The 14,613-nt window shown below is 55.1% G+C and overlaps 1 protein-coding gene across 4 annotated transcripts in view; it reads left to right on the top strand.

The window, feature by feature from the left end:
• Positions 1-14,613, top strand: part of ARHGAP23 (Rho GTPase activating protein 23) — a 78,266-nt gene that overhangs the window by 48,648 nt on the left and 15,005 nt on the right. For all 4 annotated transcript variants that reach the window (XM_045069980.1, XM_045069979.1, XM_013062507.2 and 1 more), the window contains 9 exons: positions 2,213-2,530; positions 3,887-3,948; positions 4,202-4,332; positions 4,978-5,099; positions 5,518-5,673; positions 9,365-9,443; positions 12,027-12,100; positions 12,373-12,462; positions 13,265-13,390. In XM_045069980.1, the coding sequence (XP_044925915.1) occupies positions 2,213-2,530; positions 3,887-3,948; positions 4,202-4,332; positions 4,978-5,099; positions 5,518-5,673; positions 9,365-9,443; positions 12,027-12,100; positions 12,373-12,462; positions 13,265-13,390 (1,158 nt within the window). The remainder of the gene's footprint in view (positions 1-2,212; positions 2,531-3,886; positions 3,949-4,201; positions 4,333-4,977; positions 5,100-5,517; positions 5,674-9,364; positions 9,444-12,026; positions 12,101-12,372; positions 12,463-13,264; positions 13,391-14,613) is intronic.

The raw sequence follows: 14,613 nt of genomic DNA, 5'->3' as shown, positions 1-14,613 counted from the left end.
TGTAATGGGAAGTTGCAGTAAGCACCCCGGGAAAATGAACTGGGTCACATGATGGCCTTTATGTTTGCAGGTAACAGGGAGCAGGCTTTAGAAAAACAGGGTCTGTGAAGGCCTCGCTGAGGAGGTGATATGCGTGACATTTGAGTTCAGGCCTAATGGGCAAGAGGGAGACCACACAGAAAAGTGAGAAAAGAAGTTCCGGCCAGAAGGAACAGCGTGATCAAGGGCCCCAAGAAAGGAAGCGTTTGGCCTGTTCACTAGAAAAGGCCCCTGTGTCCTAACACAGCGAGAAAGAAGCCGGTGGAGAAATCGAGTTTGGAGAGGGAGGGACACATCACAGAAGTTCTTAGATTTGATTGCAGTGGGCGGCAGGAGCCCAGGATAGGGTGCTGAGCAGGGGAGAGGTGGGATCTCATTCGCATTTCTGAATGGTGGCTGCAGGGACGCCTGGGGGCCTCCTTTGGTTAAGCATCTGCCTTTGGCTCAGGTCATGATCTTGGGGTCCTGGGATGCAGCCCCATGTCTCGGGCTTCCTGCTCAGTGGGGAGTCTGCTTCTCCCTCCAACCATCCCCGCTCTCATGTTCTCTCAAATAAGTAAATAAAATCTTAAAACAAAAAAATGACAGCTGCAGGGGCGCCTGTCTGGCTCAGGCAGTCAAGTGTGCAGCTCTTGGTCTGAGGGTCATGGGTTCAAGCCCCACGCTGGTTGGAGAGTGGATTATAGGAGGCAAAGGTGGGGACTAGGAAGGTTTGTGTAGTAGTGCAGGTAAGAGGGGTTGGTGGTGTGGACAAGGTGGTGTAGGTAGCAGGAAAGATGGAGACAGGTGGTATTTTGGAAGCAGAGCAGCTGTGCCCTTCTGATGGATTGGATGTCAAGGGCGAGGAAAAGGGAGGGGTCAAGGGCAACTCCCAGGTTTCTGGGCATCTGGGTGGATTTACTGAGCTAGAGAAGTTGGGGGAGGGGTGCTGTGGAGAGTAAGTTTGATGACAAAAAGCAAGTGGCCCATGGGGAGCAGGTAGTATGCAGAGCACCTAGGGGACAGCAAGTGGGGACACTGAGCAGGGAGGTGCAAGGCTGTGGCGGGGGGAGGAGGGATGCCAGACCAAGGATACAGTTGGGAATTTGGGAAGTACCATCAGCAGACAGACAGGATTTAAAGCCACAGGCACAGATGACATCATGGGAAAGGCGTGCAGGGACAGGGGAACCCAGGAGAAAGTTCTGGAGGCCCCCCCCCCCTTTAGGGCAGGTTCTCAGCCTCAACTCTGGTGACATGGGGGTTGGATGATTCTTAGTTGTGGGGGGGCTATCTTGGACATTGTGGGGGTGATTAGCAGCGTCCTTGGCCTCTCCCCACTGGATGCCATAGGACTTCCCCAGGTGTGACAACTGAAAATGTCTCCAGACAGATGTCCCCTGGGCACCATTCACCCCTGTCAAGAACCGTTGCTGTGAGGATGTTGCGGGGAGGGAAACCAGTGGAGGAGACCGAGAAGGAGTCATTGGAATTGGGAGGAAAAACTGGGACCCTGGGCGAAGCAGAGGCAGGGGCCAGGGATGAGACCTGAGTTGGCTGGCAGTGGGCACTGATGGGGTCCCGGATGACAAGAGAGGGTTTAGAGAAGGAAGGAGAAGCAGGCCAGGCCACATGTCTCAGAGGGGTTAAGGAAAGGGCTGGGGAGGTCAGAGAAGCTGCCACTGGCTTCAGCAACACAGGGGGCCCAGGCAGCCAGGATACTGAGTAGAGCCTTGAGCCAGAGGCGGAAGAGCAGGGAGATCAGGTGCCCATGGATGACTCTTGACCTGTCTGGCTGTGCAGGGGCAGTGTGTGGACTAGGAAAGGTTTACAAGGATTTTACCTAAGGTGGACCCCGCTGGGCAGCCAGCTTCTGTGGGGCATTGTGGGGGGGGCCGATGCCCCTAATGCTACTATTGAAAGATGCTAGTGTTGAAAGGAAGGTTGGACCCTCTGGAGGTGGGGGTTGCACCGAAAATGATGGGTGGGGCTGTCCAGGCAGGGAAGGGGCTGGGCAGGAGGGGTGTGTGCCAGGGGCTGGGACACCACCTCTGTGGCTGCCGGCAGCTCTCCTCTGGGCCCCTCTTCCTGGCCCCTCTTCCCCAGGCTTTGGGGTGGGGCGGGCTGGCCGGGCCTCTCACACCTGCCCCCCTCCCGTCTCTCCCCCTCCCCCTCTCCCTGTCTCTCCCTGCAGAAAGCTGGCGGCGGCCTGCGCCAGTGGAAGCGGGTGTACGCCGCGCTGCGGGCGCGCTCCCTCTCGCTGAGCAAGGAGCGGCGGGAGCCCGGGCCGGCGGCGGCGGGGGCGGCGGCGGCCGTCGCAGGTGAGGACGAGGCGGCGCCCGTCTGCATCGGCTCCTGCCTGGTGGACATCTCCTACAGCGAGACCAAGAGGAGGCACGTGTTCCGGCTGACCACCGCTGACTTCTGTGAATATCTCTTTCAGGCTGAGGACCGGGATGACATGCTGGGCTGGATCAGAGCGATCCGAGAGAACAGCAGGGCCGAGGGCGAGGTGAGGGCCCGACCGCCCATCCTAGGCCAGGGGTGGCAAAAAGCGAGGGGAGGGGGGCAGGGAGGCCCCTCACCTGCCAGTGTACCTTGTTAAGCTCTCTCAGCCTCAGTCCCTTGTCCATGAAGTGGGCTAACAGGAGTGTACCTCGCAGCTCCCCATCCCCCGGGCTTTCGTGTGAACAGAACATGCAGACGGTGGCTCCCAGAGCACCTGGCATCCTCCGGGTTCCCTGGCTGGCAGGAACCATAATAACTGGAGGAATGGCACTAATTATTATTATTATTATTATCATTATTATCATTATTAATTATTATTACCGCCTTGGGCGGGCTCTGGCACAGAGAGGTCAGCTCCAGGCCAACCTCTGATGGGGTATCAGGAGGCAGGGGTTTCTTCTGGAGGATATTACAGAAGGAGGTGCCCCTGGGCCAGCGGCTGGCACTGCTGACAGGGCTAGCCTGTCAGCAGGGCATGAACACATTGACCTTGGGAGGAGGCCAAGGGGATTGGCCTTTGGCAGCAGGCTGCACTGGTTGAGCCAAAGGGCTTTGGCCTGCATTTCAGGGTAATTTTAAAACGGCACCCCCTCCTGGGCAGCTGCGGCCACACACTAGGAGCCTGGGCCCGGGTGTCGGTGCTGCCTCGCCCTCTTGGCCAGGTGCCCACACCCCGATGCCCCAGCACACTGGAACAAAGTGACACGGAGGGCCTGAGCTCGGGCTGCTCATTGCCTGAGGATGGAGGGCCTGGGCCCTGGGCCATGTGTGCTCCTGCTCGGGCCATGGGGAGAGAGGCCCTAGTACAGAGCCCCTGGGCCACAGACCTGCTCTCCCTGAGGGGAGACCCATCTTCTTGCTGAACCAGGCTCTGCTCTCCTCAGAACATTACCTTTCCTCGCTGTAGGGAGGCAAGTCCTTGGAACTTATGGCCCCTGCTCTCGGGGAGCCGGCCGGGCTGTCCCCCAGCAGGGCCTAGTCAAGGGGTCCCAAGTGACCTTCCTTATTGCAGTCGCTGCTGTCATGGGGCACCTTCTCTGTGCCTTGCCAGGAATGCTATCAGTGCCACCTGCATAATTCTGTACCCCAGCCCTGAGGTTGCCCTATTATCTCTTCCGCTGCTATGGAAGAGACTGAGGCTCAGAGAGGTTAGTGGGTTACTCTAGGTCACACAGCTGGTGAGGGGGTGCTCGGGAGTCCAGCCCCGCTCTTTCTCGCTCTAGGGTGTGAGCCCTCCAGCCTGCAGGTGGAGGAGAGTGGGGGGGGGGGCGCGCGAAGTGGAGGCAGGGGCCAGGGATGAGACCGGAGACGGCTGGCTGTGGACACTGATGGGGTCTACTTTTTCTTTGCTCTCCTCCAGGACCCCGGCTGTGCCAACCAAGCTCTGATCAGCAAGAAGCTTAATGATTATCGCAAAGTAAGGTGAGACCCGGCTCTCCTAGACAGTCCTGGCTGGGGGCAGGGGCACTCGGGACAGAGGCCATCCTCCTGGCCCACCGCTAGGCCCGAGGGCAGCCCTCGAGTCCCCCTTTGCTGGGGGCACACAAGATGCTGGGGGCCTTGAGGCCACTGCTTCAGGGCTGGGGAGGGGGTCTAGAGCAGCAGGAGGCCAGGGCACGTGGCATGGCAGCGCACCCCAGATGAAGACTTCTCCTCTCCCCCTTTTCCTACACAGCCATAGCTCTGGGCCCAAAGATGATTCCTCCCCCAAAATCTCTCGTGGCCTGGGGGGCCTCAAGTCTGAGTTCCTCAAACAGAGTACTGCACGTGGCCTCAGGACTCAGGACCAGCCCGCAGGGAGCAAGGGTAGGAAGGTGTGGCTGCTGAGGGTGTGATGTGTGTGCGTGCATGTGGGACGGTGGGGCCTTGGGAGGAGGCCAAGGGTCAGCCCTGTGTGTGCGTGGGAGCTGTGGGCTTGTGTGTGTGTGTGTGTGTGTGTATGTGTGCTGGCCTATGTGCGTGCCTGTGGGTATGTGCCTGGGAGGGTCTGGGGGCTTTCAGAGTCTCAGGGCTGGAAGGGCCTGGAACCTGATTTCCTTCCATGACATCCCAGCTGGGTAGCCTCCAAGTGTTTGCTTGTGTCCCTTCAGGAGCAGGAGACCCATCTTCTCTGGAGGCATCCTTTTCCATCTTTATATACTTTAGGCTGGGAGAAAGTTTTTTCTTTGGCTATACCAGAATCTATGGCTCCTACCTTATTGTTTTAACCCTCGAGACCACATAGAAATCCTTACAGTACTCTGAGGCCTGTGTCCTCGGGAAAACACACCCTCATCTCTTAGGCTTTCTCTCAGGATATAATTTCCCATCAGCCCTCAGCATTCCAGTTGCTTCTCTGATGGAGCCCCCCTATTTCCAAACATGGGTGAGTGTGTGTGACCATGTGTGGTTTTTGCCCCTGCCCAGGCCCCCCCAGCTCACCCTGGCTTTGTCTGCCTTCCCCTACCCCAGATGACAGTGCCGCCCCTCCCAAAACCCCCTGGGGTATCAACATCATCAAGAAGAACAAGAAGGCAGCCCCTAGGGCATTTGGGGTCCGGCTAGAGGAATGCCAGCCGGCCATAGAGAACCAGGTGAGTCTCCACTATACTCTAGAGTGAGCAGCGAATGGGGGAGCCCAGGGTACCTAAGGCCAGAGCTGAGGGAGGTACAAACCAGCTCTCTATCTCGCAGACACAGCAGTTGGAGGGCTGGGGAGGCACCCAGGGAGGAGACAGCAGAGCTAAGGCAGAGCCCAGAATCCCCAGGCATGCAGCTGGTGCTCCTCCGCACACCTCGGCGAGGCTCTGGTGTTCTGTTTAACCCCCAGGCTGGAAAGGACTGGAGGCTGTGAGAGCCTATGTCCCCCCATTCCCCTACCCTGCACAGGGCTCTCAGCAGCAGCTCTGGCCTTGCTCTGCTCCCGCCTTGGCCTTCCCACCTCTTCCAGCCCACTGGTGGGGAATTTTACCCTTCGCCTTCTTAACATGCTTGCCCTGCCTGTGTCTCCAGCGGGTCCCCCTGATCGTGGCCGCATGCTGTCGCATTGTAGAGGCACGGGGGCTGGAGTCCACAGGCATTTACCGGGTGCCAGGCAACAATGCAGTGGTGTCCAGCTTGCAGGAGCAGCTCAACCGTGGGCCCGGCGACATCAACCTGCAGGATGAGGTGGGCACAGCGGAGGAGCGGGGCAAGGCGATGTGTGTGTGTGTGTCTCTCTGGTGTTTGTTGGACCCTGCAATGTGCCTGGCAGTAGGCCAGGGCCCCGAGACAGGCGAGGCGGGACCTGCCCTGGCAAGCTAGTCCTGGGGATGGGCATGACCCTGGCCAAAGCTGGATAGATAGACCCAGTCACGGACAGGAAGCCCTTGACGGCAATCCTTTCTGGGACTTTGAGGATGAATAGCCATTCACTAAATGCCAGTGAAAAGCCGGGTAGGGCCATTCCAGGCTGGGGGAATGGCTGGGGCAAAGGCGTGGGCTCTGATGGGTCGCCAGCAGCCAACTCACCTTCTCTGCAAAGGGCCAAATGGCAAACGCTCTAGGTGTTGGTTAGACCACTCGGTCTCTTCCTCCTCCTCCTCCTCCTCTTTCTTCACAGCCCTTTAAACATGGAAAAGCCCTTCTTAGCTTCAGGGCCATACAAACCAGGCCGCGGGCTGGTCTGGAGCCCTGGGCTGTGGTTTGCAGACCCCTGGCGGAGAGGGGGAGCATGTGGTATTTTCTGGAGCAGCCAGCACTTCAGGGAGGTGGAGGGCTGGTCAGGGGAGACAGAGGCAGCAGGGGAAGGAATCTTACAGCCTGACTTAAGGGCTCCCTGTAAGTTACATGTCAGTTACAGCTCAGTGAAGCTGGAAAAAAGCCAGAAATGTATTTCAGTGTGAACAAGAAAAATAACAAGAGTTTTTGCAGCAGCAGGGCCAGTGTTTCTCAAACTGTGTTCCCCAGAGGAGCTGTGGGGGGCAAGGAGCAGGTCAGGAGCCCCCATCCTGGCTTGAACTAGAGCAGTCTGCTTTGTTCTGTTTTTTTTAATGTCCGTTATTTTCATATTGGGTTTTCATGTTTGAGAAGAGGGGCTCTGCTGAGATAGATGTTTGGGAAGACCACAGATCTGGGCAGTGAAGTCCCATGAGTCGTGATAGGTTTTTGTGATACGCGACAGTCTTCCTGCCCTTGGGGAGGAAATGGGGAGACATGCCATGTGGGATAGGAGGCGAGAGAAAAGGCTGATCTGACCAGGGACCAGATTGTGTGATGAGGAAGGAGAAGACACTGAGGGCTGGCGCAGGCAGGAAACTTGAGTGTTGGAATCTTTAAAGATGAAAGTGAAGGAGGCAGGTGGACCGGAAGCTCATTCCGGCTGGGAACGATGACATTTTTCAAAACCCCAGAGAAGGGCCTGGGTGTCGGGAGAGAATGGACCCACCTCCTTCCTCCTTCCTGGACTTGGCAGTGGGGAGGGTAAGGCGCAGGGCAGGAGGCAGAGGGCTTTTGATGGCTCCAGTGAATCCTTTGATCTTGATTCCATGGGCAACGGGGAGCCAAAAGTGGGGTCTGCTCTAGCTTATGCCTGGTGGGTATGAACGAAGGAGGCGCAAAGCAGGGCATCTACAGGAGAAATTGCTGCTATGTGCGAAGTGCCAGGGGCCAGGAGGACACGGGGGTCCCAGGGGAATCGGGGGGATGGGAGCAGCTCTAAGAGCTGGCCACATGGGAGGGAGGAAGGGGGCGCAGGGAAGAGCCAACATTTGAGCTGGGGCTGATGGTATGTCTCTGGCAGAAACTGGGGAGTAGGGCTGGAGAAGGAGGATGAATTAGGGAGGGGGCCCCCCAGATTTGGGGTGATGGCCAAGAGTTGGCTGGAGAATGGGTGTAGTTGGGGCGCAAAGCCGGACGATGGAGGGAGCTGCTGGATGGGCAGAGGTGGGAGGTAGGAGGAAGGGCTGGGCTCCACATGGTTCGGAGGAGAGGGTACCAGTGAGGATGGGGCTGGGGGGTGGATACACGCACAGGGGAGGGGTCCAGAAGCTGTGGGTTTGGCAGCTGGGAGATGAGAAGAGCCCTGCCTCAGGGATAGAAGGTGACAGGGCAGGTGGGCAGAAGCTGCACTGGGTAGGGGCGTGTATGCACCGAAGCACATTTGCTGGGCCTTAGCCAGGGAGAGGCATGGCCAGAGCTGGTGGGCCGCCGGCCCAAGTCAGGGCCCAGAGTGTGTTGGGTGGGTGGTTTTGTCTCAGACGTCGGTCTCTTCCTTTGTTGTCGGACTGCTGAAAGTTAAGTGTTTGATTTTGTTTTTTGCTCTTTAAATTTTTAAAAAAGACCTTATTTATTTATGAGAAAGAGAGAGAGAGAGAAAGAGAAGGCCTGAACAGAGGAGAGGGGTTGAAGGAGAAACAGACTCCCCACTGAGCAAGGAGCCTGATGTGGGGCTCAATCCTAGGACCCTGGGATCATGACCTGAGCTGAAGGCAGATGCTTAGCGACTGAGCCACCCAGGTGCCCTGGAGGTGAAGTGTTGTGGTCAGGGTACCTGTAACTCCTCCTGAGCCCGAGGGGAGGTACTGTTTGTGGGATGGTGTGGCATTAAGCTGTGGACCCATTGTACAGAGCGTGCATATTGTGGAGCTGGGTGTCTTTGTGGAGAGCCTCACCTTGTTTTCTGGGCCCGTGTTACTCTGAGTAGTTCCTGGCAAGGCTGGTACCCTTGACTTACGCAGGGCGGTGGTGCCCCCTGGTGGTCGAAGGCCCAAAGACCCAGCCATGCTTCTTTCTTGCATTTGACAACGTAGAGACAAACCCTTTAGAACAGAGTTTCTCAATCTTGACACTTCCGGCAGAATAGTTCTTGGTCTCGGGACTTTGTCGTGGGCATCACAGAAAGTTTAAGAGCACCCTGGACTCTATCCGCTGGATACCAGTGGCAACCCCTCTCCCCCACTCGCGGAAACCAAAGTGATTCTAGAGTATCACCAAATGTCCTGAGGGCGTGATTTCTGCTGCTGGGGAGAACTACTGTCTTAGATCATTGAAGTGCTTGGGCTGATTGAGCTCACCGCGTGGCAGGAACACAGTGGGGGACGGGACAGACAGGATCCCTGCTCCTCATGGCGCTGCAGTCCTATCAGGCAGATAGGCAGGGACAAAGAGACGAAAGCATACAGCAGTGACAAAGTGTAGCAAGTGCCATGGAGGAAACAAAGGGCTGTTGCTCAGGTGACAGGGTGGTGGCAGCGGTGGCTGTGTTAGCTGGCACTGTCAGGGAAGGCCTTCCAGAGGCGGTGACCTTTGGGCAGGGTGAGGAGCCAGGCCTGTGAGGGTAGGGGAGGAAAGTTCTAGTGGAGGGAATCATCAAGTACAAAAGGCGTGAGACAGGAAGGTGCCAGGCGAGAGCAACTGCTATGTCATGGATAAAGGGGAAGGGTGTCCAAGGATGACTTTCTGCTAAATGGGGGACCCTGGGAGGCACAAGGGTGTGCTAGTAGGCCCAAAGAGTTCCAATCACCAAGGAGGTTTTGCTCACTTCTGTCCTGCAGTGGTGGCACCAAAGAAGGTAGCTGGTACTATCTATGGGTAGGCAAATGTTGGAGTCTGCTGGGCTTGCTGGAGCAGGGAGGGGCTGAGCCGGTTGGTCAAGGGGCCAGGACCTAGCTGGGGACTGTTCTGCCACCCGCCTCCCCCCCGACCCCCACACCATGAGTCTTCTTAGCCCGAGATCTCTGGTCTGGGCAGAGCTGCAAGTGTACCCCAGGGATGGCCTGGGCTGGGCTGGGCTGGGCTGGACTCTGGGGCTGGACTAGCATGGAGGCATGGGTGCCCCACTGGGCCTGCCTGGGGCCTGACGTCTTTGCCCTCTCCCCAGCGCTGGCAAGACCTCAATGTGATCAGCAGCCTGCTCAAGTCCTTCTTCCGGAAGCTGCCTGAGCCTCTTTTCACCGACGGTGAGTAGCAGGTGGCGTTGGAGGATGGAAGGAGGAGGGATGCCTATCCGTGCTGCGCTCCAATCGCTTTTTCAGTTGGATTTGTTGGTTTCAGTCTTCGGGTTTTTGTTTCCATGTAAGAGAAACACATGCTTGTCACAGTCTTGGTATAGATACAAGTAAAGAAAGCGCCAAGGTCCCTGTCCCCAGAGGTTATCCTAGCACTTTCTGAGGACTGGCTGCGTGCCAATCCAAGCTCCTTCCAACAGCTCCACCAGGTACCATTATCTCCACTGGTAACGAAGAGGAAAAGATTTGGCCAAGGTCGCACAGGTTGTACATGTCAGAGCCAGCATCCGGCCCCAGGCACACTCCAGAGCCCAGGCTCTCAACCGTTTGCTGAGCTGCTTATTGATGGTCTGTCGGGTCTGTTGTGTTTCCTCCCAGACCGTCTTACACACATGACGGAGACATACATGCAGTGATAGGGTTGGGAGCTGGGTGAGTTCGCTGATGCGTTGACAAATATGGAACACCTGGCTCTCCAGGGGAAAAAGCCTTGATTCTTAGTGTTTTTTCAGTTACCAGAGTACAAATCTTCCCACCGTGGCTTATTTTAAGTTCCTGATAGGCTGCTGTCCTTAACAAAAGGAGGCTTCAGGGGCGACTGGGTGGCTCAGTGGGTTAAGCCTTTGCCTTTGGCTCAGGTCATGATCTCAGGGTCCTGGAATCGAGCCCCACATTGGGCTCTCTGCTTGGCAGGCAGCCTGCTTCCCTCTCTCTCTCTGTCTGCCTCTCTGCCTACTTGTGATCTTTCTCTGTCAAATAAATAAATAAAATCTTTTTTAAAAAATACCAAAAACAAAAGGAGGCTTCTAATTTTGCGACTCATTCATGTCTGTACAAAGACCTCTACCTCATTCTTCTTTTAAATCAACCACATATTTGTCCATAGTCTGAATAGATTATGATTTGCCTAATCACTCCCCTAGGGATGGATATTTAGGTTGCATTCAGATTTTTGCTCTTACAAAAATGGTTGCAAAGACTTTCCTGAAATGTGTCCCTGCACACCTGGATCGGTGTCCTCAAGGTAGATTCCTAGACGTAGGATTTCTAGATCAAAGTCCTGGTTGGCATTTTGGAAGCTAATGTCAAGTTGCTCTCGGAGAAGAAAGCCCTACTTCACACTCTTGCCAACAGCTTAGGAGAGAATTTGCCTCCATGCACCCCCATCAACGCTGGATGTTATCAATATTTTACGTTTTTGTTAATTGGAAGAGAAATGTCATCTCATTGCTGTTTTCATTTTTGTTTCTTTCATTACTAGGGAAATCCACTATCTTTTCATTAGTTTATTGGACTTTTCTGTTTCTTCTAATTTCCTGTTCAGATTGTGCGCCCATTTTCCTGTTGGGTTGTCTTTTTCTGGTACTGATTTGTAGGACACAAGCTCTGTATTAACCCTTTGTTAGGCTTTGCAGATGTTTGCTCCTGATCTGCCATTTGCCTGTTAACTTTGCATTGTAAGGAATTGGAAACAATTATTTTTTTTAAAAAGATTTTATTTATTTGATAGAGATCACAAGTAGGCAGAGAGGCAGGCAGAAACAGGAGGAAGTAGGCTCCCTGCTGAGCAGAGAGCCCGATGTGGGGCTCGATCCCAGGACCCTAGGATCATGACCTGAGCCGAAGGTAGAGGCTTTAACCCTCTGAGCCACCCAGGCGCCCCGGAAACAATTATTTTAAGTGTAGTCAAAGCTGTTGGTCTTTAACAGATTCTACATCTCATGTTTAGGAAGGCTTCACAATTGTGGAGACATTTTCTTGTTTTTTCTCGGTATTTTAATGATTTTTACATTTGGCTCTGAATGCAGTTAAATTTGTTTGCATACTATGTGAGCTGGAAGTCGAAGATAACTCATTGTCCTAGGGACATTTATTGATACCTCCATTCTTCCCCCACTGATTTGAAATACTGCTTTTGTCCATAGTAAACATCCATGAGGCCTCTTCTCCTCCTCTCTGTGTCCCCATCCTTGGTCAGCTCTCCCTGTGAGTCCCACGCGGCTCTAGCAGTGTTGGGTTTTAAGTACATTTCAGTATCTCAGAGGGCACGTCCCCCCTCGTCATTTTTCCTTTACAAGTTATCCTCAGCTATCCTTATGCATTTACTCATCAGATGGATTTTAGAATAAACTTACCACGTTCCATTTTTTTAAAGCTCCTCTTGGGCTTCTTCTGGGGACATCTTGACCCAGGTGGGGTGGGCATCTGGAGGCTGATAGGGCCCTCCCTCTTTCTAAGTAACCTTTTCTTCTGACCTTGTGGTGTCTTTGTCCCAGACACTGGGGCAAGGACCCCTCTTCCAGTATCAGCATGCAGCTCAGGTCTTAATTCTTCCCAAACACACACACCTGGGCTAGCCCAGGTCAGGTGCACGCCTGAGTGTCGCAGTCATGGATTTGGTCACGTGGACATGAGGCTACGGAGCTCCCCCCGAACTAAAACAGTCTGGGCCTCCTCAGCTTGGAAGCAGCACCCCCTGAGAGTGGGAAAAGGGACTGCCTCCTGCCTCTCTAAAGAGTCTTCACTGTGTTCTAGACAAATACAACGACTTCATTGAGGCCAATCGCATCGAAGACTCAAGAGAGCGGCTGAAGAGGCTCCGGAAGCTGGTAAGGGGGCAGGGACAGCCTTAGGCAAAGGGCAGACTAGGCTGGGGGAGCGCCACTGCCCTGGGAGGCCTGGAGTCCAGTGCCACCAGTTCCTTCTGTGACCTTGGAGAGGCCCTTCTCCCCTCTGGGCCTCAGTTTCTCCATCTCTCCAACAGGGGTGGTTAGAGGGTGGTTTCCAGACCCCCGAGATACGGCAGTGGGAACCCCTGTGGGGTATGATGGGAAGGTGGGGAGACCCTCACAGCCCCGTGTCCCTTCTTGCTTTCCCCCAGATCCGGGATCTCCCAGGACACTACTATGAAACACTCAAATTCCTCGTGGGGCATCTGAAGACCATTGCTGACCACTCGGAGAAAAACAAGGTGGGCGGACGCTGGCATGAAATGTGGGGGAAGGAAGCATAGAGGGTCCTCTCAGCATACTCTAAGCTCCTCTGGGTCAGGTAATCCCAAGGTCCTCTAGGCATGCCCTCCTCCTTAAAGGTCATCTTGTCCCCACCCCACCCCTCTGGAGTTCTCCCGGGGAGAGCCATCTCCTGAGTTTCTGAGGGTCTCCCAGAGGCAGAGAGCCACAGTCCCGTTGTGTCTGATGGAAATCAATCCTTGGATCTAGCTCGAATCCCTTGCATTGCATTTTCCTTTTCTTTCTTTCTTTTTTTTTTTTTTAAAGAATTTATTTTAAGTAATCTCTACACCCAACGTGGGGCTCGAGCTTGCAACCCTGGGATCATGAGTCACACGCTCTACAGACTGAACCAGCCTGGCGCCCCACATTGCATCTTTATAATCAAGCCTCTATATCTTCTGGTTCTGCAGCAGGGAGAATGAATGGAGCTATAGGAACTCTTCCAGTTTTAAAATACCCTTAGAACCTCCAGCAGGCCCCTATTCCAGGGTCTCTCACTGTTAGCACAGTGTGGGTGAAAAGTTTGGCCACTGCCCTTGGCTGCCAGGCCTAGAGATGAGTAAGGCTGAAATCTGGCCTGCGCTCTACTTACCAGGCATCTCCATGCCCAACAAGGAGGAGTCTATCCCCTAAGCCAGGCATAGCCCCGGATGTGTTTGGGCCTTGGGAGTGAGGGGCCCACAGTGAGGGATGCCTGGGGGACTGGAGGTCAGAGCTCACGGGGGTGTGAACGCGGACCTGCTCTCCTCCCCTGCCCAGATGGAGCCCAGGAACCTGGCCCTGGTCTTCGGGCCAACGCTGGTGAGGACATCTGAGGACAACATGGCGGACATGGTGACCCACATGCCAGATCGCTATAAGATCGTGGAGACGCTGATCCAGCACGTAAGCAGCCATCTCGCTCCCACACGCCTTTGGGGAAGGACAGGCAGCATAAGCAAGTGCTCCTGGGATGGCAAATGCCCTTCAGAAGCAATGGGCTGCGTTTCCAGACCAAACAGGAACGGAGCCTAGAATCCTTCTTTCGAGGATGTTTCGTCCCTGAGCTTCCAAGATACGTGTGAGGGTCAGAGGGCAGAGGAAGGTCAGGGAAGATGCTGCTGGGTTGGCGAGCCACGGGGTGAGTGCAGGGGCACCTTTGGAAGGTGGCCTCCAGGAGAATTGTCCTGGCAGAAACAGGCAGACAGGTGGACAGGCGTAGGGGGTGGGGGCAGAGCTCTGCTTTGCCGGCCCCACTGCAGCTTCGGGGAGCAAAGGGTGATGCCCAGAGGAAGGGAGGGGAATGGGGCAGGGCAGAGCAAGGAATGAGGCCAGTTCCTGCACTTGTGCTCCCCTATGTTTTGGGCTGGTCTCCTCCTTTCTCATGGCTGACTGGAGGCACTGCCAGCCCCCTGTCTCTAAGGATTCTGGTTACTGTCTTTGATAGGATGAGAACCTAGAACAGCCAACAGGGGGCGCAGGAGGCCTTGGTCCTCCAGAGCCAAACCCAGAACAATACCGCCCCCTTCTGGGGAATTCAGGGATTTTTTTAAAATCAATTATAGATTTTGCATTTTTAAATTTCCCTATCTTCGGTAGATGGAACAAACCCCTTCCTGCCAGGAGAAATAATATTGGCATCTGGCCAAGGAAACGGGGTCCTTGGCCTCTGCAATGTCACAGATGCTTTAGGGAAGGGAAACCAGGTCATGCTACTTCTATCTTATAGATGAGGAAGCGGGTGCTCAGGCAAAATGACTTGCTCAAAGCCACACAGCTAATAAATGACAGCCCCATGACTGTAGGCCAGCTTTGTGTGACCAAGGTTTGTGTTTCCCTCTGCCTCTACTGGGGGGTCAGACTCCTGGGTTCATCCTAGAGCTGACTTGGCTGGCCAATTGAGGCGGGGTGGCAGACTTTGGTCCTGCTGACTGGCCCTGCCTGCTTATTTCCTTTCTTTATTGGGTGGTGAAGGCTCTGAGCCTCAGGAGGGAACATGGAAGCCTTTTCTCAGGCTAACACTGGAACACCAGCCCGGGAGCCTGCTCCAGAGCTGTGAGGGAAGCCAGGGCCAAGGGGCGGGGGCAGGGATCCTCAAGTGGCCTCGCTCTGGGGCAGCTTATCTCCCT

Source organism: Mustela putorius, unplaced genomic scaffold (assembly GCF_011764305.1).
Source record: "Mustela putorius furo isolate JIRA1106 unplaced genomic scaffold, ASM1176430v1.1 tig00003962_pilon_pilon_pilon, whole genome shotgun sequence".
Taxonomy (NCBI): domain Eukaryota; kingdom Metazoa; phylum Chordata; class Mammalia; order Carnivora; family Mustelidae; genus Mustela; species Mustela putorius.
The sequence above is the reverse complement of the archived record's forward strand: the minus strand, read 5'-3'. Positions and strand labels throughout refer to the sequence as shown.